The 25289-nt window shown below is 40.8% G+C and overlaps 1 protein-coding gene across 1 annotated transcript in view; it reads right to left on the bottom strand.

Moving 5' to 3' along the window:
* The window catches only part of LOC126485046 (protein madd-4-like), a 697683-nt gene that overhangs the window by 286451 nt on the left and 385943 nt on the right, over positions 1–25289 (bottom strand). Inside the window, exon 9 of the mRNA XM_050108648.1 lies at positions 17183–17258. Within this exon, the coding sequence (XP_049964605.1) occupies positions 17183–17258 (76 nt within the window). The remainder of the gene's footprint in view (positions 1–17182; positions 17259–25289) is intronic.

Raw genomic sequence — 25289 nt, 5'->3', positions numbered from 1 at the left:
GTTCAAAACAACACAAAACTGAGAAATAAACGAATCCATTTCGAGTTTCAACATGATTGCACACTGGTCAGTTATGTGCGAAAGCTAAACAAAGTAGTTTTGTTGTTGTCTACACTTCACAATGATGAAAAAACGATGCTGTTAGTGGTGATGCTAGAAAACCAGAAATCATCATACTTTATAACCAAATGAAGTGTGGCATCGATATTTATGATAAAATGTTTAGATAATATGACATCACAAGAAATAGTCAATGATGGCCTCTCACAATGTTTTACAATTTTGTCAATATGGTGGGCGTAAATGGTCTTGTGATATATCAGATGAACAACCCTGAAACGAAAATTGTCCACCATAATAACCTACAAGAAGTTGGATTCACTGTAAATACAATAAACTTCTACTGAGCTTTGAATATTGCAGCAAAACATACCCAGAGCTATCAGACTCAAAGGCAGACTACTTCTTGGACTTTCTTCCAGAACAATCCATGTGCCCTGTTACACTTACTCATGGAAGAGTTCGCCAATGTTCTTTTTATAGTAGGTCTCATGATTGCAGGACATGTAAACAATGCAGCAGGGGTATGAGACGCATTTGTAGCGACCATCAGGCTGTCTGGTGCCCTGAATGTGTGCCAACTGAGTGAAGATGATCGTGAAAAACTGTTTATTGGTTCCATTAAAAGATCAGAAATCAGGAAACTAATAAGTATTACTTTTGAAGTTAAATTATGTGAACATCGTCAAACCGGTGCTTGAACATCGATTTTTTAAAGAGTTTTTTATTTCTTTGTTTACTATAGTTAAAAAGATAAATCTGATTAATTTTGTATGTAAAGGTAATAAAAATAAAGGTGTTTTCTTTAAATTATGTTGTAACTTGTAAATGACACAATTCCTTGTTAGGCTATATATGCAGCCCACTTGTGTGCTCCTGGGTATGTGCTTTAGAATGCTGGCACAAGCTCTAGAAAAATATGTATAGTGAAGAGCTTGACAGTTCCTGGAATTCAAACTCAAATATGAAAATTTCACACTCTGGATGAGGTCCAGGCAGTGGGAATGTATAAGATCATCTTTTGCAACATCTGATGAAGACCTCTAGGTCACTGAAATACAATGCATAGATGATAAGCCAAGCTGACACTCAACAGTTTATTACAGTTGATAATGTTTTGCAATACCCTTGTGACTAAACACAACACTATGTTTCCCACCTAACATGTTTCCTTCACCACAGAGATGACTACTTTAATAATAATATTTATGGACTGAAAATTAACTGCATAGTACTTCTCTCTACAAAACATTGCAACTGCAAAAATGTTTCTCTTCTTGCCCAATTACAGGAAGTTTTCATCATAAATTTGTAGATAGTGTTCTGTTTACCTAAGAAAGTTTAATAGTACGAGAGGTGAAAGTAAATGCAAGCAGTTTCCCTCCTCTTTTCTTTTTGAAGATGAATTTCAATCTTTCATTATATTTCTAATGAAAGGCAGTCATCACACATTTATAAAATATTTGTAAAATTATTAATGCCAATATGTACGGAAATGATTCTCAAATGTATGGAATTCCACTGTTATCACATGAGTGAAACTAAAAAAAATTAGTATGAATAAACGTTAATCACGTGTATGGATTTAGTGTCTTTCACTATTGTGCCTGCCATAAAAGTACATGATGTACAGTGACAAGCTTCACTTCACAACAGCATTTCACTGCATTTTCATTAACAGTTATATAATACAAAAACAATCATAAATACCTGTAGTCATTGGCAAATGACCAAATTACAGGTGAAACCTAAATAATATAAGGAGTAGAGGTAACATCCACTGAATAGTGGCAGCTACTCACACAAACACACACACACACACACACACACACACACATACACACACACACACACACACACACACACACACACACACACACACATTGTGCAGTACACAATGTCGTGGAGGAGTGGATTGGGAGAGAGAGGTAGAGCAAAGGAAGGGGAGACTGCAGGGAAGAGGGTGTGTGAGTACAACGAGTGAAGTTAAGATCCTGGGTAGGGATGGAGAGAAGTGTGGAGCAGGAGGCTAGCAGGGATTGAGGCCAGGACGGTTGTGAGATCAAAGGATGTGTAGCAAGGAGAATGTGCATATATGAAATTCAGAGAAGTTGTTGTTGGGAGGAAGGATCTGGACAGCGTGGGAAGTGAATCAGTCAGTGAAAATTGGCCTGTTGTGGTCAGAAGGATGTTGCTTCACTGGGTGGCTAGGCTGCAGGCAATTGGTTGACGCTGTTGGTCAGCAAAACTGGAGAGCCTGTCAATGGAAGCACAGTAACTAGCTACAATGGGGTATCCAGGAAGGTTACATTTATCGATTTTGAGAAGCATGTGGTGAGAAGGGAGACAGATTTGGGCTGAGGGAGGGGGGGGGGGGGGGGTTCTGGAATGAACCTGAGGATTTGAAAAGGGATTTGAGGTTGTGCTGGACCTCTGGGATGGCATCGCTATGGTAGGACTTGTTCAAACACTTGACTGATGCCTTCTGTCAAGTAACCACCATGGTTCATCACGACAATGGCAAAATCTCTGGTTGCAGGAAGTATAATTAATCAGGATCTGTTGTTGATGGCTGTTCTTTCCTCCATTGACAGCTGCAAAGTGTCTTTCGAAAAGAGAGCAAAGTGAAGATGGAGGTAAGAAATTCCTGTGAGCTATCCAGGAGGTGCTGGAGGGAGTTGGGGAGGGTCATGGTTGGATGGTGGTATGAATGTCCTTTCAACTCAAAATCCACTACCTTATTCCTTATACACCTAATTAATTACACTATCATTCATAGCTACTTCTTGGTTGAGGGGACGATATGCAGACAAATATACGACACAGCCATGGCACCCTCCTATGCCAACCCGTTATGGGCCATCTACAGGAAACCTTCCAAGCCAACCAAGATCCCAAACCCCTTGTCTGATTCATATTAATTGTTGATATCTCCATGATATGGAACTATGGGCAAAGTACCCTATTCTCATTCCTCCACAGTCTCAACATCATTTCTCCCATCTGCTTCATTTAGTCCTCCTCAGCCCAATGTGTCATCTTCCTGGACGTTGACATTTACCACTCTGGTGGTTCCATTCATAACTCTTTCCGTACAAGCCCACTAACAATTCATGGGCTACCAGTGAACTGCGCATTTTTTCAGTGATGAGAAATGCCTTACACAATATGCTGAAGGTCTTTGCAGACAGGCACTATCTCATGAACCTTGTCGACAGATAGATTTCCTGTGTCATATCCTCACCCCCAAAAACCAGCTGCAAATCAGTGCCACCCTCTCATCTCCCATAATCTAGCCGAACTGGAACAACTGAACCATATCCTTTGTCAAGGCTTTGACTATTTACCATTGTGAGAAAAATTAAGAAATACTTCACACCTCTCTCAATGCAGTAATTCTCAATCCACCCAATCTAAGCAGTATCCTAGTCCATAACTGCCACACCTATTCCCAGCCCCTTGGCACATAGGTGATACCCCTGTGGAGTACCAAGTTGCAAGACCTATCCGATACGCCCATCCAGCACATGCTACTCCATTCCTGTCATAGGCTCAACCCATCCCATCAAAGAAACAGTGACCTGTAAATCAGTCAACTCATATACCAGACCTGCTGTAATTTCTGCAGGCACAACTGCTAATCAGCTGCTCACCTGAATGGATGGCCATTGCCGAATTTTGGCCGGGAGCGGAGGGGGTGGTAGATCACCCAGTGATGGAACAAACTGCTGATCACAACATGCTCAGTTTCAAAGGATGCTTCTCAATTTGTGTCCTCTGTCTTCTTCTCCCCAACACCAGCTTTTCTGTATTATTTAGACAACAGTTGTCCCAGCAATACATCCTTTGATCTCATAATCCACCTGGCATTGGTCTCCCCACCCATGGGCCAAACTACACTTGCTCTGCACTCACACCCTCTTCACTGCAGTGTGCCCTTCTCCTGATCTCACTTCCCCTTCCAGTCCACAAACTAGATTTGCTTGAGAACTAGCTATGTTCTCTGTCTTTTTTAGGTGCCTTTTGATGACTCAATATGTCTATTATTCAGTGAGTTGTTACTTCTTGAGTTATTTACATTCCACTGGGATTTATCATTACCAAATTTATGGAGGAAATATATACTTGTTTGCTGTAGAGATTCAATTAAATCTTGAATTCTGTCTGATTCACTACAAGAGACATATTTTTTCACTTGGCTGTTTGTGAAAAAGCAGGGAAACATAATAATGATTTAGATTTTACATTAAACCAAAATAACTTTTTAAATATATAAATACTACATGAAATTGCACACATTAGCATGCTACCAAAACATCAAGGCATAATAAGTAAGTGTGTATTCTTCAAATTTTTTAAGTTTCCCCCTCTTAAGAATAGTAAGATTTCAGTATTAATGTTTAGGTTTTCTCTTCTTTACTGCCACTTGTTATAACTTTTTCTAAAAAGTTGGTGGTGGTTTGTCCTCTAATCACTGTATACAGTCTACCCACAATTTTAGATTTTCATGATAATGCTCATGTACAATATTATTTGCACTAACACCACCTCTGAAGTAGTACCTACTACATTTTGCCAGTTGTTTGGTAATTCAGTGGTGGTTTGAAAGTTGCTGGAGATACAAAATATAAGAAATCTATTGGCTGTCAATTCAATACTAAAGCAGACAAAAAGAGTTCTTGGATAATCTGTTTTTCAAAACGAGCATATGTACTGCAGCTCTAGACAAAGTTAAAAAGAAAGTAAGCTCAAGTCAATAAGCATCTACAAAAGTTTCTTAAAAATTGCTGTATAGAACTTACTTTTACAAAAGGGGAAAAGTAATAGTTGCTTCACCATTGCTGTAGCCAATATGCAACTGATGAAGATGTGTTCACAGAATTTCATTATAGCAACTGTCACAAAACTGCTTGAAAGAAAAGTTATTAGAATGATCCATGCCAAAATTGGATAATGAAATGTAAGGGGTGTTTTGAGTCATGCCTTTTCTAAAGGAAGATACATTCCAGCCCTCTTCACATTCTTGTTTGCAGAAAATGTCCAGAAAAATGATGTCTAATTGAAAATGAACATGCGGACATGTTACCTCATGGGGTTGTCATGTCTCACAAGATGCAAATAGGGAATGTGAGCTAATGGAAGCAGGGAACAGTGCCACTTGGGAATGAATGGATACTTGTGTTTCTTCTTCAAATGGGCTGGTGCTGCAATGGGAACCAGTGTGCCTTATAGAAACTGCGTGAAGTGAATGATTTCAGCATTAGACAGGCCATGATAATTTAATATACTGTACCTCAAATACAACCAACCGCACGCAAAGAACATTTTGAAATGGCTGAAAATCACAATGGAAGAAAGGTTTCAGGTTAAAGCTACAGTGCATTTGAGTCAACAGGACAGGAGCAGAGAATTACAATACTGCTACTGAACAAAACTGCAAAGCTTATACATTAAAACTGCAACACAAATTAAAAATCACTATTGTGTACATAAATTTGAAAACAATAAGAGAAATGAAAGATAACAGCTGTGAATACATACTTTGTTAAAGCTATAAATTAATAGCATTTTGGCTAACAGATAAGAGAAGAATTAATAATATGCACCATGGCACCAACAATAAAGTGTTCGAGCAAAAATGAAGCTTAGCTGCTCAATAATTATCTGCAATGAAAATGAAAGAAAAAAATACAGTAGTAATTTACTGAAACTGCACCAGTATTGTGTTTGTTCCAATAAACTTGAAATTGAGAACCATGCTAGTGTACAAACAAGCATACATACATTATTTTGGATACACTTTGATGACAGTCAAAAGAATCTGCAACAGTGTTTGAGGCATAAAGGAATACTAAGCATACAAGATTTTTGGTTAGTTGGGGATGCAGGAGTGGGGAAATGGGGAAGGGGGGGGGGGGAAATTACATTGTGTGTGTGTGTGTATAATCTAATCGAGCCTCCTCTTGATCCATTGCGATGCCAGTGAGTGTTTTAACAGTTCACCCTTAATAACACTCACAGAATTTAAAAATTAAAGTCTATACTATATGAGGTAAAACAGAAGCATTATTATTTAGATTATTTGGCACTTGCAAAAGCAAAAGCTAGGAGAGAATGGCTAAAATTAAAAAAAAAAAAATCAAGAGACATTAAAGCTCCAGCTCTTTCAATTTTATAGATGAAGGAAAAAGAAAATACAGAATACTCAAAATGTACAGGTTATGGGAGATATGAAAGTCACATACATCAAAAGTAAGAATGGAAATTTGGAAGAACTAAACACATACATCAAATATAAGAATCAAGATTTGTAAGGAACAGACATATGAAAATATCATAGCAAGACCACAAAATTGAAAAATACCGATGTAAGATAAAGAAAATGGAGAAGAAAGGGCATGACATTAACAATATGAAAGATGCATGTGAAAAGGAAGATTAACAGTGGCCACAGGAGGAGAGGAAGAGAGCCATGGAATATGTACAAGAAGTAGGAAGTTAGGAGGAAGAGATGTTAGTCAATGGATGAGGAGAACTGTATGTGTGATGAAAAGTGGGTTTCAACTTGTGGAGTTTAGTTGCACTGGTATTGTGGTAGAAGGAAGGAGTGGAGGGGGTCACGGGGTGGGGAACCTTTGCCTAGAGGGGGAAAAATACTCAGGCCAACGTATTCTGTTGTAGAGCACAAACACATGGACTTAGGTACTTGTTTCAGTACTTCATTACTTTGAATCCTGTGTCCAATTCCATTGCTTCTGAACAAAGGTCCTTGTTGTACATATGGTCTAAAAATATGTTAACTGTGCCCATCTCTCTGTCTATATTTGTGTCTTGCAAACCACCACTTGCAATCTTATGGAGGACGCGTAATGTACTAGATTTACTTCCCTCTTTTGTTTTGCATCTCTATGTGGTAAGTAGAAAGAAAATCTGTGGGTAATACAATCAGTAAGACAAAACTCCTTGAATTTTACTATCAAGCCCTTTGTATATGTTGTTCATTTGAGAAAGTAATTTGTTTCTTGACTCATACAGAAGTTTTAAAATGAGTTTCTGTGATATACACTATCTTTCTTGTAACTTCTTACGCTAGAGATTTTTGCATAGGGGTATTTATTTGATGCTGTCTAACCCCCCCCCCCCCCCCCCCCCCCCAATGAACCATGGACCTTGTCGTTGGTGGGGAGGCTTGCGTGCCTCAGCAATACAGATAGCCGTACCGTAGGTGCAACCACAACGGAGGGGTATCTGTTGAGAGGCCAGACAAATGTGTGGTTCCTGAAGAGGGGCAGCAGCCTTTTCAGTAGTTGCAGGGGCAACAGTCTGGATGATTGACTGACCTGGCCTTGCAACATTAACCAAAACGGCCTTGCTGTGCTGGTACTGCGAAGGCTGAAAGCAAGGGGAAACTACGGCCGTAATTTTTCCCGAGGGCATGCAGCTTTACTGTATGGTTAAATGATGATGGTGTCCTCTTGGGTAAAATATTCCAGAGGTAAAATAGTCCCCCATTCGGATCTCCGGGCGGGGACTACTCAAGAGGATGTCATTATAAGGAGAAAGAAAACTGGCGTTCTACGGATCGGAGCATGGAATGTCAGATCCCTTAATTGGGCAGGTAGGTTAGAAAATTTAAAAAGGGAAATGGATAGGTTAAAGTTAGATATAGTGGGGATTAGTGAAGTTCGGTGGAAGGAGGAACAAGACTTCTGGTCAGGTGATTACAGGGTTATAAACACAAAATCAAATATGGGTAATGCAGGAGTAGGTTTAATAATGAATAGCAAAATAGGAATTTGGGTAAGCTACTACAAACAGCATAGTGAACGCATTATTGTGGCCAAGATAGATACGAAGCCCACGCCTACTACAGTAGTACAAGTTTATATGCCAACTAGCTCTGCAGATGATGAAGATATTGAAGAAATGTATGATGACATAAAAGAAATTATTCAGATTGTGAAGGGAGACGAAAATTTAATAGTCGAGGGTGACTGGAATTCGAGAGTTGGAAAAGGGAGAGAAGGAAACATAGTAGGTGAATATGGATTGGGGGTAAGAAATGAAAGAGGAAGCCACCTGGTAGAATTTTGCACAGAGCACAAATTAATCATAGCTAACACTTGGTTCAAGAGTCATGAAAGAAGGTTGTATACGTGGAAGAAGCCTGGAGATACTAAAAGGTATCAAATAGATTATATAATTGTAAGACAGAGATTTAGGAACCAGTTTTTAAATTGTAAGACATTACCAGGGGCAGATGTGGTTTCTGACCACAATCTATTGGTTATGACCTGTAGATTAAAACTGAAGAAATTGCAAAAAGGTGGGAATTTAAGGAGATGGGACCTGGATAAACTGAAAGAACCAGAGGTTGTACAGAGTTTCAGGGAGAGCATAAGGGAACAATTGACAGGAATGGGGGAAAGAAATACAGCAGAAGAAGAATGGGTAGCTTTGAGGAATGAAGTAGTGAAGGCAGCAGAGGATCAAGTAGGTAAAAAGACGAGGGCTAGTAGAAATCCTTGGGTGACAGAAGAAATACTGAATTTAATTAATGAAAGGAGAAAATATAAAAATGCAGTAAATGAAGCAGGCAAAAAGGAATACAAACGTCTCAAAAATGAGATCAACAGGATGTGCAAAATGGCTAAACAGGGATGGCTAGAGGACAAATGTAAGGATGTAGAGGCTTATCTCACTAGGGGTAAGATAGATACAGCCTACAGGAAAATTAAAGAGACCTTTGGAGAAAAGAGAGCCACTTGTATGAATATCAAAAGCTCAGATGGAAACCCAGTTCTAAGCAAAGAAGGGAAAGCAGAAAGGTGGAAGAAGCATATAGAGGGTCTATGCAAGGGTGATGTACTTGAGGACAATATTATGGAAATGGAAGAGGACGTTGATGAAGATGAAATGGGAGATATAATACTGCGTGAAGAGTTTGACAGAGCACTGAAAGAATCTGAGTCGAAACAAGGCCCCGAGAGTAGACAACATTCCATTAGAACTACTGACAGCTTTGGGAGAGCCAGTCCTGATGAAACTCTACCATCTGGTGAGCAAGACGTATGAAACAGGCGGAATACCCTCAGACTTCAAGAAGAATATAATAATTCCAATCCCAAAGAAAGTAGGTGTTGACAGTTGTGAAAATTACCGAACTATCAGTTTAATAAGTCATGGCTGCAAAATACTATTGCGGATTCTTTACAGACGAACGGAAAAACTAGTAGAAGCCGACCTTGGGGAAGATCAGTTTGGATTCCGTAGAAATGTTGGAACATGTGAGGCAATACTGACACTATGACTTATCTTAGAAGCTGGATTAAGGAAAGGCAAACCTACTTTTCTAACATTTGTAGACTTAGAGAAAGCTTTTGACAATGTTGACTGGAATACGCTCTTTCAAATTCTGAAGGTGGCAGGGGTAAAATACAGGGAGTGAAAGGCTATTTACAATTTGTACAGAAACCAGATGGCAGTTATAAGAGTTGAGGGACATGAAAGGGAAGCAGTGGTTGGGAAGGGAGTGAGACAGGGTTGTAGCCTCTCCCCAATGTTATTCAATCTGTATATTGAGCAAGCAGTGAAGGAAACAAAAGAAAAATTCAGAGTAGGTATTAAAATCCATGGAGAAGAAATAAAAACTTTGAGGTTCGCCAGTGACATTGTAATTCTGTCAGAGACAGCAAAGGACTTGGAAGAGCAGTTGAATGGAATGGATAGTGTCTTGAAAGGAGGGTATAAGATGAACATCAACAAAAGCAAAACGAGGATAATGGAATGTAGTCAAATTAAGTCAGGTGATCTGAGGGAATTTGAATAGGAAATGAGACACTTAAAGTAGTAAAGGAATTTTGCTATTTGGGGAGCAAAATAACTGATGATGGTCAAAGTAGAGAGGATATAAAATGTAAACTGGCAATAGCAAGGAAAGCATTTCTGAAGAAGAGAAATTTGTTGACATTGAGTATAGATTTAAGTGTCAGGGAGTCATTTCTGAAAGTATTTGTATGGAGTGTAGCCCTGTATGGAAGTGAAACATGGACGATAAATAGTTTGGACAAGAAGAGAATAGAAGCTTTTGAAATGTGGTGCTACAGAAGAATGCTGAAGATTAGATGCGTAGATCACATAACTAATGAGGAAGTATTGAATAGGATTGGGGAGAAAAGAAGTTTGTGGCACAACTTGATTAGAAGAAGGGATCGGTTGGCAGGACATGTGCTGAGGCATCAAGGGATCACCAATTTAGTATTGGAGGGCAGTGTGGAGGGTAAAAATTGTAGAGGAAGACCAAGAGATGAATACACTAAGCAGATTCAGAAAGATGTAGGTTGCAGTATGTACTGGGAGACGAAGAAGCTTGCACAGGATAGAGTAGCATGGAGAGCTGCATCAAACCAGCCTCAGGACTGAAGACCACATGAATGAATGAATACTGACTAAACCAACCCATTATTCACTGTGTATCTCTTTGAAATTTCTCTGTGTGTATCACTGCCTTATCTAACTTGATGCAGATTTGAGACTGATGAACATTATTTACGATTGGATCAGACAAGGGTTTTGTATGCAGACTACTACTCTACTCTGACATCTACTTTCTCCAGTTACTGATTTATGTGATCATTTCATTTTAAACTGTCCCAGACAGATACTTCTAGGCATATGATAGTTGTAGCTGCTTCAAGTGATGAACTGTTAATCATGCAGTCTGATGATATCTCTTCTTTTGTTCTAATGAAGTGCATTAAGGTAGATTACATTTATTTATGTTTATGATCAGCTGCCACAGTTAATCATCTACAGGTTCTCTGCATTTCATCATCATTTTTAAACAATTTCCCCTCCTGGTACACAACTGCATCATTTGCAGTGTCATATAGCCATAGGCATTATATGCCAGGTCATAGAGATATATTGTGAACAATAACAGAGCTGTCACACTTCCTTGAGATACACGGCATGCTACTTTCACATCTGATAATATCTTCTCTGTTATGAATGACAGACAGATTTTTTTTTGAGGACATACAATCAAATTAAATGTTTCTGCATTGTGTAAATACATATTCTATTTAACAGGAAATGGTGGGAAACTGTTTAGGAAGCCCAGGAATGTGGCAACATTAATGGCTCCACTACCTACTCTTTTGTATCTACTTCACAAATAGAACAAGCTAGGTTTCACACTACCAGTGCTATTGGTATCCACATTGCAACATAAAGATGAGCTGTTGAGTCTCCAAAAGCCTCGTATGAAGTACAGTTTGTTCACAATGTCCTGAATTTATTCTCAGAGATGTGCGAGCAGTGCAGCTCTGCCCACTGACCCCCAGCTACTGAGGTAGGACAGGCAGTGTGGAAGGGAAGTAGCCTCCAAGATTTTGTCATGCAGTGCTTGCACTATACATGAGCTTATTGATTTGGCACAGCATGATATGACACAACATGACAATCACTATAAAATGGCTATGGTACACACATTTACTGCACATTAATTTCACAAATGTTGTCAGCGGTTGGATGCAAAACACTTGTGGCCCAAAGCCTACCAACTTTCACCAATCCAGAACTAGGAAGCCCACACTTAGGTTGCTGTGAACTATTTATACAAAATTATTCCATAGTTCTGGAGCAGACATTGGTCTGTAATTGTGTGTGTTGGTACTGTTACTCTATTTAGAAAGATCCATACCTTTTTTCCAGTGACATAAGATACTCCAATGTTTCAGCGACCTAGGACACACTTTTTGTAGTAGACTGGCTAATTCTCCTGCTATTCAGTACGTAATTTAGTGGGAACCATATCAGCTTCTGTGGCCTTATTTCTAACAGCTTCAGCTGTTTTTCAATTTGCTTAATTCTATACAATAATAAGTCAAATTTGTATCCCTCCTACTATTGAAAGGAGGAACTACTTTGGTGTAACTTGTGTAGAATAATGTGGCCTCTGCACACAAACACATTCTTGTCCTAAGAGTTGGGCGATCCCATCCTTTTGTTTCGAAGGGGCAGCTGCCTCAGTTGCCTCTAGCCTTCTGTCCTGTGTGCTCTGAATGTTCTCACATCTACCTCTTTACTACATGGCCTGGTAACACAGTCTTTGCGCACTGTAGGTTCAGGGAGAGGCCTTCATAATATGACATGTGTGACTATAAGCAGTCTCATTAAATCTATGTCTGAAGAGGCAGAGCATGAGTCAAAAGTCAAGTGGGCTTGAGAGGGCTGCAGGAACCACTAGCTATTCCAGTCACACAGTAAAGGTAATAAAGAACAGGGAGAAACAACTACAAATACTTCCCAAGCCTTCAATGCATCACAAAAAATGCAGAAGATGATTTTATATTTTGGTAATATTGATGAACAGGTTATCAGAGGGCAGTACATAACTTCAACAAGACACATGTCCTTTATTTTAAATTACTAGTGTTGTAGTAAGTGATACTGTCCACTATGCTATGTTTTTTACCCCCTTTTTGTTTTAGGAGATTTTCTTCTAATGGCAGGTGGTTGGACTTGTTTTGCTTTGGTTGATTTCTTGTTTATGTGAGGATTTCTTTTTTGGTACTCTAGTGAGAAATTATTGACTCTGAATGTTTATATTTGTCAAATTATTGGCAATACTGATATAACCTGTTAATGCAATTGGCTAGGTGTAGCTTACAACTTATGCAGAATATGCATTTGTGGTATGCTTTAGCTCTTCAACCGTACCTCCCACACCATGTGGTGGCCATTCACAAGGCCCCTTGTCCTCCCGGCACTACCGTTTCCTCCTCCCATATGCACCAGTAAAGGCCAAGTTATTTTGTGTGCACTCTGTCACAGTTATTATCACATTTGTATGCTGAATGTGTACATGGCAATGGTCCAGCTGTGGATGTAACTGCTAATAGCAATTGTAATTATGAAAATAATTGCTTTATAGAGTATATGAAAGCCAAAATGTAGACTCGGCCACAAACAATGCAAAGGCTTTTGTACTGTGTATGGGGAATATAGCCCTACATTATACTTTTCAGCCACAACTGTGCATCCATTCGCTGGAAAATTCAAAGTACTGTAGCATTGTTGAACTTTATGGAAGACTCACAACAGCAACAGTGGAGTGATTTCATTCCCAATGTAATGAATTTAGACTCTAAAGAAATTCCCAGCTTCACCTTGTAATGGTTCTTTATTTACGTGACCATTACGGCACTCCAACCCCAGTTCTCGATACCAGTAATATCGTACTATTTTTCTGCGAAATAACAGACATATTTTTGTGACAATATTCACATTTGGTTTTATTAATGTTTAGGTACTCCGATGTATCGATATATTACAGTGATATGGTTCTTGTGTGTATTCATTTCTGTGAGACTGTCATAATCTTTGACTCACTTGTAACCCTTTTGGTGCGAATGCGCACAGAGCAGTCTTTGTTTCACTTTGCAGAAGTTAAGTTGTTATTTCGCTTTGTAAAAGAACAGTCAAGTCTTGTGTTTGATTAAAGTGGAAACTAAATATATGAAGATTGATACAAAACTGTTTTCTTGATTATGTGACAATTAAGAAGAAGTTTAATAAAAATGTGGATCGTGAACACCAAGTCAAAAATTATTTCTACAATACCATTGTTCTGATCTGGGATTGTTTGTTCATTAAGAATTTCCTGAAAAACGCATTTGTTAGGTCTTCAAATATTGCTAAAATACAGATCAGGACCTTCTATCGATCAAAGTGGAATCACCCTAGAATCAACAAGATGAGCCATAACAACTTCGACGAAATCTACGTGGGAATCCATTGAAGATAAGTGCCAAAATTAATAACTTTTTAACAGTGACTTCATTATTTCCATTCTGATGATACCATCCACAGTCAATAATTTTGTTGTTGCCCAATAAAGTGAACATATGCTGTGTGAGTAACATTATTAATCTGATTTATAACCTGCTTTGCAAGTGGTGGTATTATTAGAACCTGTTACTAAAGAAAAGGCATTCTCTCACTGGCAATTAGCCAAAGAAACTGTAAGTGCAGTTACTAAGTACTGTGGCTGCATGGTAATTTCAAGACTCTGCCTTAATTCTAAAGAAACCCCATTGTTGTTTCCTAGTTATGGTTCTGAGAAAAAGCCATTTGAGAGAGATGAGTACATATAGCAGTGGTTGGTTATTTCTCATTTCAGTACCAAAGTGCACATACACTCATGAGCAACTAGATTAGAGACAGATCCTGTGTTGGAGACATAGTGCACCTGTTGTTCCAGTGAATTGAATAGTTTAGAATTTCAGTGGTCTGAGATGTCATCTGAACTACAAATGGCTGCCAGTGTGACAGCAATAAACAGGATGGACAAGCCACATTATATGAGAATATTCAATCACAGGCACATTGTGGATGCTAGATGCATGGAACATGAGCTCAGAGGTTGTGTCATCAGTGAGTTTTTTCACATGCCAAAATGGCATTCACATACCATAAGGAGCTCGATTCAGGGACAATGGCTGTCAAGAGAGGAATTGCTGTAGATGATGACTTTTTGACTATTGCAGATTATAATTCTGATTGCAGCAGAGCAATATCACCCAGAACCAGCTCCCAAGTGAGTATCTTTGCTCACCAAATTTCACATGCCACAATGTAAATGTACATTTGCACTGTGCAAACCACAGTGAAATGCATAGCAGAAGGTGCTTCAGGCTGAACTGTGTATTAAAGTTTACTTCCCTTCTATTTGTGTACAGCTGCAGGCAGAATGAGTGCCTCTGTGTTCATGTTACGTAGTTTATTTTGTCTGCACTGTCCTTATGGGAGTGGTATTTAGGAGACTGTAGTATGTTCCTAGCTTGGTCATTTAATATTGGTTCTCAAAGCTTGATAATCACATTTTGGTGGTACAGTTGGCATCTGTATTCAGATGATTAGACTGGATGCAGGATCTCTGGCATTAGAGACTTGATGCACAGAAAAAAAGATAGCTTGGACTGGTGTGTCTTGGTACATGTTGGAACACACCGATAGCAGAGTAAACTACGTGACAAGATACATGCATTCGTCAGCAGGGTAGTGTTATGGTAGATGGTTGCTGTATCTCGTGTAGCCCATATTTATCTGGAATCAAATGGATGCACAGATATGTCTACTATCAATTCTCACCAGTAAACTAAACAAGACCGTACTGTCCAATGGTGTACATTGGTCTGTTCGCCCGCAGCATCCCCTATGTAACATGTATCTTCAAGCAAGACAGTGCATCATAATGTTCACAAATTGTGTTACTGTGGTTTGAGAAACACACTACAGGCATGATGGTGCTTGTGGCGTCTCCCAGGTCATCTATCATTAGTCATATTCTAAACATTTTCAAACAGACGTGGTGTTATATTTTCAAGGACTAGCATAGGGGCCACTTATCTTTGATTTAGCACTATTATATTCCTAAGGCTGGATGACATCCCAATCACATAAGCTCTTCCAGCTATTATGAGTGGAGAAATTATGTACATCTCCTGTTTTTGAGCTGAGTAGATCATACTGTGGAGAAACTCCTACCTTTTGCCTAGGTGAGTGTAGTGAACCTTTTTAAAAAATGGCACTGAGGTTGACTGGTGGCACAAACCTACAGTCTTCTCGTCTCTTTGATCCAGATTTAACTCACCTATTTCTGTTGAAAACTGGTGCGTTACACACTTCATTGTGCAATTACACCTGGGGTCACTTTTTGATAAGATAGTATTAGGCCTACTTGATTTTGGAGAGTGATGCCTTGTTAAAATGTATTTGGTTAGCAAATTCTGCACCACAGTCAAAAACAACAAAGGTTTATTCGTTTGAAATGGCTTTTGAGCAAGGGCCCATGCAACCAACCACAAGAACTGTAAACATGATACAAAATTAAATTGTGGCTAGCCTATTTTACACATAGGACATTACAATTGCGAAGTTTTTGAATGTTTGTACACTTTGCTTTCATAGATGAAAAGACAATGAGTCATTCAAAGTTAAACTTTTCCATAAACTAACAAATTATGAAAGCATCACATGAACAGTACTGGTACAAACTAAAGCACCATTTAATATACCTTCTGTAAAGTAGGCCTATTTATAAATACATTCTTTGAGAACTATACTTGTAACCTACACACAATGGACAGTCGTAAATGTTTACGGTGCCCTGTAACGTTCTCAAAGCATGCAGATGACTTCGGGATTCATGCCATTCGAGGGCTGAGGCCACAACTGCTTACAGAAAGATGTTAGTGAGGTAATATCTGCTTTGACTGGTAAAGCAATGGAAGTAGTTCCGGTAACAGGGAAATATTAACGGTCCACTTTCACCAGGAACATGTTAGTCTGTGATTAAATACCCTGCGACTTAACAACTAGGATTAGATTCGAGAAAATGGAGCTCAGCATTAATAATGGTATGGGTACAATAACGTAACAAAAAAAAAAAAAGAAACTATTAAATGTATTTTGCTACTGGCACAGTATAGAATCTGTGTAAGGGATAAACAACGATATTTTTAACGTGTTGAAAAATATCTAGGCCTTACTTGGTGCAGAGATTTCGAAACAACAGGTGCGCCATGCGAAAGCTTTCTATTGGATTGAGTTGTGCCGATCTATCCGTTATGCCATACATCAGGACTAACGAGGAAAACCTCTTTTTTCACGATAGGATATGGATGTTCGAACTAAAGTCGTGATATTTAACATAAATTACGCCGAACGTTCAGTTTTCTGCTGCAGGAGACATCGTTGTGAACAAAGGAGATACGTACTTAAATTCGCATTGAAAACTACAACCACTCCTATTGTTAGCAGTATAGTAATTGGTATGAATTCGTAGTCCGAAGCAGTAAATATCGGATAATTTCAGTGCCGATAGCGGTACTCATTTCCACAGTAGCGATGTCTAATGCAGCACGAAACGAAACTCGCAAAAAAAAAAAAAAAAAAAAAAAAAAAAAAAAAAAAAAAAAAAAAAAAATGCTAAAGGCTGCAATATAGGCCCAAAATATATGTTTCCTAGGAATAAAACATCGCATATGAAAGCTTTTACTGTATAACTGAACTGCTCTGAGTTACAATCGTGTAGGTGTCTTGAACAATTTCTTACCTGCCGTCCGTGGGCGGATACGGTTGCACCAAGGGTTGCGTGTGGTCCTGTCCCGGAAGCGCCTCCTCTTCTTCTCCTGCAACAGAGAAACGCTTTTGTGCTGCTGTGCAGACTGCAGAATCAAATTAACCGAGACGGGAGGCATCTGTCTACCTCGCGCCACTCTTTCGTGCTGCAACTGTGCCGTCCAGTACCACCAAGAAGGTAGTGGCACACAACAGGAATCTTGTTTAATCTTATAAAATTCTGTAACCTACCGTCAGTCCTTTCATATTTTCCGGAAAACACATGTCCAAAATACCTGGGCCAAAATAGGCATGCTGTTTTCTGTAGATCAAAAATGTTCAAATGTGTGTGAAATCTTACGGGACTTAACTGCTAAGGTCATCAGTCCCTAAGCTTACACACTACTTAACCTAAATTATCCTAAGGACAAACACACACACCCATGCCCGAAGGAGGACTCGAACCTCCGCCGGGACCAGCCGCACAGTCTATGACTGCAGCGCTCTTTTTTCCATTTTGTTCGTTGTTGATCGCTGTGTTTGGTCGTTGCGGACGCCACATGAAGTCCGTTAAAGTTCGTTTGTTGATCTTTCCACTCAGTTTTTTTTATTACAGAGGACAACCGGCTCTCTGACCGAACACGCTGAGCTATCATACGGGCAACGCCCAAGACCGCTCGGCTAATCCCGCGCGGCTGTTTTCTGTAGTCAAAACTAAAATTTGTGTAAGTCACATAAGCTATTAGCTTTTTGATTCGTAGCATTTTCGTTCGACATTATCGATACCGTAAACCACAGCAATTTTGTGGCACTTTTCATGCTTTAAAAACCATGTAAGCGCATACTTTTTTGAATATGGTTGTTCCTTTGTGATGTAATTATCCTTTATTTGTTAAATGCAATGTCGTTTCATCAGAATTTTTAACTGTGAGAGCCAGTATTGTACCAACTAGGTCGTAAAAAGTTGTATCTATTTGTAGTGCAGCTTTGTGACGGTTGCATCTGTACTTAACTAGCTCATGTATTTAGTGCCTGTTCGAAAGTTGTAATTGTGGAGGTCTCCTTTACGAGAGATAACTGCATAAGATGTAACTTAAGACAGTTTTATGTATCTGGTGTCTGTACTTTCAAACATAAGCCAATTAGAAAATTTATGTTGGACTGGGATTCGAACCCAGGTCTCCTGCTTACGAAGGCAGATACGTCGACTACTACGCCTTCCGGACAAGTGGTCACCGCAACTGCGAGGACTACTGTAGCACGTCTCTCGTCAGACCCAGTTTCTCAACTTATGCTACACACTTCTGATGTAGTGCCCTTCCTTATTAGCCTCATTACTCGCGCCATCTCGCAGATTCCCGTAAGAGTTTGAACTTGGTGTGCATCTGCACTGAAGGGGTCACTGGCTGTTATCACCTTAATTATGTATACGGGATGGGACGGTTAAAACTGTTTTGGGAAATACATCGGGTTACAAAAGGGTTGCAATAGCACAGTCAAAATTTTTAGGTGTATGGATTGATGAGGGGTTGAACTGGAAAAAACACACTGAAGATCTGCTGAAACGTTTGAGTTCAGCTACTTATGCTATTAGAGTCATTGCAAATTTAGGCGATATACATCTCAGTAAATTAGCTTACCACGGCTATTTTCATTCTCTGCTTTCGTATGGCATCATATTCTGGGGTAACTCATCATTGAGTAAAAGAGTGTTCACTGCACAAAAGCATGTAATCAGAATAATTGCTGGAGCTCATCCAAGATCATCCTGCAGACACTTATTTAAAGAGCTAGAGATCTTCACTGTAGCCTCACAATATATATTTCACTTATGAAATTTGTTGTTAACAATCCGAACTAATTCTAAAGTAATAGCAGTGTACACGGCTACAGCACTAGGAGAAAGGATGATCTTCACTACTCAAGGTTAAATCTAACTCTGGCTCAGAAGGGGGTAAATTATGCTGCCACAAAAGTCTTTGGTCACTTACCGAATAGCATAAAAAATCTGACAGATATCCATATAGCATTTAAAAGGAAATTAAAAGCATTTCTTAATGGCAGCTCCTTCTAGTCATTAGATGAATTTTCGGATATAGTAAGTGGGTAATTCCCCCCCCCTCTCCCCCCCCCCCCCAAAAAAAATTATTAAGTGTCATGTAATATTTTGTGTAATGTAATTACTTGTATGGACACCACTTATTAACCTGACTCGTTCCACATCATTACGAAGTGTCTTATTCATGATCTATGGAACAAGTACTAGTCTAATCTAATCTCTCTAATCTTTCTCCATTTGCAGCGGTCGTTAGAACTAGTTGGTCTGTTATTCGTAATCAAGTGTTTTGAATGCTAGTGGCTTTACTTTACTGCTCGAGTATCTTTTATTTACATAATCGTCTAGTTTAACACTACCCGACAGAAATGTAACGGATTCAGAAGGGGACGAGGAAACGAAATGAAATTTTATGGCCTGTGATGTTATTTCAGTGATTATCAAAATGAGTCAGATTTACAAAGAATGGCAACATAAGCCTGCTTATCAGTATGACGTCGTGCCCCTCAGACTTTGACGTACGCATTGATTCGGCTGGGACTGAAGTCGTAGAGTCGTTGTATCCTCTGCTGAAGCAAACTAGACCCCAACCTTTAGTAACTGGTCCTTGATATTCTGGATAATGGCACCGGGATAGACGTGGGGATCTCGCCAGCCATCCGGGTGCCTTGACATCACACAGATAGTTTGTAGAGACACGTGCAACTTGTAGACGAGCGTTGCTCTGTTGAAAAATGGCACCACGATACTGTCACATAGGTAATACATGAGGACGCAGGATGTCCGTCAGAATTCCCTCAGCCGCTACCAACTGTGAACTGCCGATAGCTGACCGCACCATAATGCCCAGAGCAACACTTCTGTATTTTATTGAAAGAATGGGCAGGTTAGCTCCAAACTTGCCAACTACAGACGCCTGGGGCAGTGTAGATACCGCGATTCATCGCTCCACACAATGCGACTCCATTCATCAGTAGCCGATGCTTCCCAGTCGCGTCACGACTCCACGCGCCGCCGTTTGTGTTGTGTTGATACGGCAGTCTGTCCATGGGACAGTATGTCTCTAGTCCTGCTTCTGCTATTCTCTATCATCGGTGCAGGAAGACACAGAATGTTGCCGTGAGTCTATTATCTGTTCTCGAATGGCAGGAGCAGATGTAAAGGCGTCACGATGTGCGTAGTGCACAGTATGGCGATCCTCGCTTGTAGTGGCCACAAGTGGTCGACCAGAACCCTAACGTCGAGTCTGCCTGTCCTCACGTTCACACGGAGTTCAAGATCGAGCCCCTGTCACATCCAAACGCGCCACAGATTTGCACGATTCTACCAGCTGCCCAAATGGAGGCCCGCAATGAATCCCCTGTCAAACTGTGCTCGGTGCCGATAACGCTGTCTCACCCAAGTTCGCAACATCTCCGTGTCCTTAACAGTGATCCGTCAACATCTGGTGCCGTGCACACCGCTTTTATACCCTACAACGCCTTCTAGTACAGTACTGGCCATTAAAATTTCTACACCAGGAAGAAATTGGACAAAATATTATACTAGAACTGACATGTGATTACATTTTCACGCAATTTGGTGCATAGATCCTGAGAAAACAGTACCCAGAACAACCACCTCTGGCCGTAATAACAGCTTTTATACGCCTGGGCAAACAGAGCTTGGATGTATGCACATGCAGCATCAACATGATACCACAGTTCATCAAGAGAAGTGACTGGCGTACTGTGACGAGCTAGTTGCTCGGCCACTATTGACCAGACGTTTTCAACTGGTGAGAGATCTGGAGACTGTGCTGGCCATGACAACAGTCGAACATTTTCTGTATCCAGAAAGGCCCGTACAGAATCTGCAACATGCGGTCGTGTACTATCCTGCTGAAATGTAGGGTTTCGCAGGGATCGAATGAACGGTAGAGCCACGGGTCGTAACACATCTGAAATGTAACGTCCACTGTTCAAGTGCCGTCAATGCGAACAAGAGGTAACCGAGGCGTGTAACCAATGGCACCCCATACCATCACGCGGGGTAATACGCCAGTATGGCGATGACGAATACACGCTTCCAATGTGCGTTCACCGCGATGTCGCCAAACACGGATGCGACCATCATGATGCTGTAAACAGATCTTGGATTCATCCGAAAAAATGACGTTTTGCCATTCGTGCACCCAGGTTCGTCGTTGAGTACACCATCGCAGGCGCTCCTGTCTGTGATGCAGCGTCAAGGGCAACCGCAGCCATGGTCTCCGAGCTGATAGTCCATGCTGCTGCAAACGTCGTCGAACAGTTCGTGCAGATGGTTGTTGTCTTGCAAACGTCCCCATCTGTTAACTCAGGGATCGAGACGTGGCTGCACTATCCGTTACAGCTATGCGGATAAGATGCCTGTCATCTCGACTGCTAGTGATACGAGGCCGTTGGGATCCATCACGGCGTTCCGTATTACCCTCCTGGACCCACCGATTCCATATGCTGCTAACAGTCATTGGATCTCGACCAACGAGAGCAGCAATGTCGCGATACGATAAACCGCAATCGCGGTAGGCTACAATCCGACCTTCATCAAAGTCGGAAGCGTGATGGTACGCATTTCTCCTCCTTACACGAGGCATCACAACAACGTTTCACCAGGCAACGCCGGTCACCTTGTGTTTGTGTATGAGAAATCGGTTGGAAACTTTCCTCATGTCAGCCCGTTATAGGTGTCGCCACCGGCGCCAACCTTGTGTGAATGCTCCGGAAAGCTAATCATTTCCATATCACAGCATCTTCTTCCTGTCGGTTAAATTTCGCGTCTGTAGCACGTCATCTTCGTGGTGTAGCAATTTCAATGGCCAGTAGTGTAACACAAAACACTAACGCGCTCTGGTAGCCGTCCTACCTATCACAGAGAACTAACTCTATGGTCAGATTAAAATTACGTATTGGTAGACACTTCGCGGATTGTAGCTGTCTTTCTCCAAAAGGAGCGCTCGACGTCGCACTCAAACTGTTCGCCGTTGGCAAACTGTCACAACAAATGCTCAGTACATTTCCAATTCCTTGTCCAGCTTTCTTTCTTGATGTGTTTGGTTCCTGAGTCCTGAGTCTGCCCCTTTTATTTCGCGTTTAATCAGACATGATAACCACACACACAAAAATACACACACAGTAGTGGTTACAGAATACGCACACTAAATACACAGCACTAGCAAAACAGTAATGGATCCTCCCGCTCAAGACACGATTTAGCGTGGCATATTCAGTTACCGTCAAAGGAGAGATCGGCCTACAGTAGGTAAGCTTCATAAGACATTGCATAAGAACGAACTTTTTGAAGGCAGCAGATCGTCATTGTGACTGGGTCTGCAGAGTAATAAATACAGGGTGATTCAAAAAGAATACCACAACTTTAGGAATTTAAAACTCTGCAACGACAAAAGGCAGAGCTAAGCACTATCTGTCGGCGAATTAAGGGAGCTATAAAGTTTCATTTAGTTGTACATTTGTTCGCTTGAGGCGCTGTTGACTAGGCGTCAGCGTCAGTTGATGCTAAGTTGGCGACCGCTCAACAGAAAGCTTTTTGTGTTATTGAGTACGGCAGAAGTGAATCGACGACAGTTGTTCAGCGTGCATTTCGAACGAAGTATGGTGTTAAACCTCCTGATAGGTGGTGTATTAAACGTTGGTATAAACAGTATACAGAGAATGGGTGTTTGTGCAAATGGAAAAGTTCTGGACGGTCGAGAACGAGTGATGAAAATGTAGCACGCACCCAGCAAGCATTTGTTCGCAGCCCAGGAAAATCGACTCGCAGAGCTAGCAGAGAGCTGCAAATTCCACAATCAACTGTATGGAGAGTCCTACGAAAAAGGTTAGTTATGAAACCTGAACGTCAACTACCTGAGGCGATGGATCGGCCGCCAGGCAGCCCGTGACAGAGCACTTCATCACTGGCCTTCAAGAAGCCCTGATCTTACCCCCTGCGATTTTTTCTTATGGGGGTATGTTAAGGATATGGTGTTTCGGCCACCTCTCCCAGCCACCATTGATGATTTGAAACGAGAAATAACAGCAGCTATCCAAACTGTTACGCCTGATATGCTACAGAGAGTGTGGAACGAGTTGGAGTATCGGGTTGATATTGCTCGTGTGTCTGGAGGGGGCCATATTGAACATCTCTGAACTTGTTTTTGAGTGAAAAAAACCTTTTTAAATACTCTTTGTAATGATGTAGAACAGAAGGTTATATTATGTTTCTTTCATTAAATACACATTTTTAACGTTGTGGTATTCTTTTTGAATCACCCTGTATAATGCAGTAATATGAGGTGGTGGCGTAGCGTAGTGGTTAAGAAACCGTCCTCACCAGCTGAAGGTTGTCTGTTTGAGTCTCGTGAGGTCATAAACAAATAATTTTTTATTTAAATATTTATCAAAATGACTATTATTTTTATACGATTAATTGGATTAAATTTATTTATTTTTATTTTTAATCCTTTGTTGAGTAATTTTCATCAACGTATTGACATTTTTATTTGCTGTTATTTGTACTTCCTATCAGTCTTTTTTCGTTTGGAATCTGCCTGTGTCGCCTATAGCCTGTAAGCGAGCGCCAAACAGGAATAGGCGCCGGTTGGTCTTGAGTCAGCTTACGTAGCTGCTGTGAGACAGTTTCAGGTCAAGTATAAAATGCATAATCCCATAGATGATCATATATGGTCGGTTTTTGATCACTTTTTTGGTGTGTGGGGACAGGTTAGCTCACCAGATACTGTTACTCAAAGTGATTGGAATCTGGAATGAGCTTTTCACTCTGCAGCGGAGTGTGCGCTGATATGAAACTTCCTGGCAGATTAAAACTGTGTGGTGGACCGAGACACGAACTCGGGACCTTTGCCTTTCGCGGGCAAGTGTTCTACCAACTGAGCTACCCAAGCACGACTCACGCCCCGTCCTCACAACTTTACTTCTGCCAGTACCTCGTCTCCTACCTTTACAGAAGCTCTCCTGCGAACCTTGCAAGACTAACACTCCTGAAAGAAAGGATATTGCGGAGACATGGCTTAGCCGCAGCCTGGTTGATGTTTCCAGAACGAGATTTTCACTTTGCAGCGGAGTGTGCGCTGATAGGAAACTTCCTGGCAGATTAAAACTGGAGTGTAGGAGACGAGGTACTGGCGGAAGTAAAGCTGTGAGGACGCGGCGTGAGTCGTGCTTGGGTAGCTCAGTTGGTAGAGCACTTCCCCGCAAAAGGCAAAGGTCCCGAGTTCGAGTCTCAGTCTGGCACACAGTTTTAATTTGAGTAGAATCTGTTAGTATTTTACCTTCCTAATTAGGAATTTCTTCTTTTTGTCTTTCAACCTTTCTAGGTACCATGGCAGCGTTCTGTGTTATTTTATGCTATTTTATGCTTGACGTCCACTACTTAGCGAAATATTTCTGTGAACGCTGAGTCATCCCATTTTCTTTTCTTGACTGGAACATGACTCGATTTGGTATGTTCGCCCGTGTATCCTTTCATTTTAGCTGCGTCTTCTTGCCTTGCATGAGTTTTTGTCCATTTTAAAAAGAAATGACGTGTTTTAATGATTTATCCAATTATCCGGATATTTGATCTGAAGTTTCCCGGCCGCGCGGGATTAGCCGAGCGGTCAGGGGCGCTGCAGTTATAGACTGTGCGGCTGGTCCCGGCGGAGGTTCGATTCCTCCCTCGGGTATGGGTGTGTGTGTTTGTCCTTAGGGTAGTTTAGGTTAAGTAGTGTGTAAGCTTAGGGACTGATGACCTTAGCAGTTAAGTCTCACAAGATTTCACACACATTAAAGTTTCCCGGCGTATTTCCAATTTGAACAATTCGAGGAGAAGGCAGTAGAACAAGCCAAACAAAAACCAACTTGCTTCTTCCGCTACGTGGATGACACGTCCCTTGTTTGGCCACATGGACGGGACAGCTTAAATGAATTTCTCGAACACCTCAACTCGCTGCACCCCAACGTACAGTTCACGATGGAGGTGGAGCAGGATGGTGCCCTACAGTGAAGCGGTAACCTGACGGCAAGCT

This window comes from Schistocerca serialis, chromosome 6 (genome assembly GCF_023864345.2).
Source record: "Schistocerca serialis cubense isolate TAMUIC-IGC-003099 chromosome 6, iqSchSeri2.2, whole genome shotgun sequence".
NCBI classification, from domain to species: domain Eukaryota; kingdom Metazoa; phylum Arthropoda; class Insecta; order Orthoptera; family Acrididae; genus Schistocerca; species Schistocerca serialis.
This window is presented reverse-complemented; position numbering and strand designations above follow the sequence as displayed.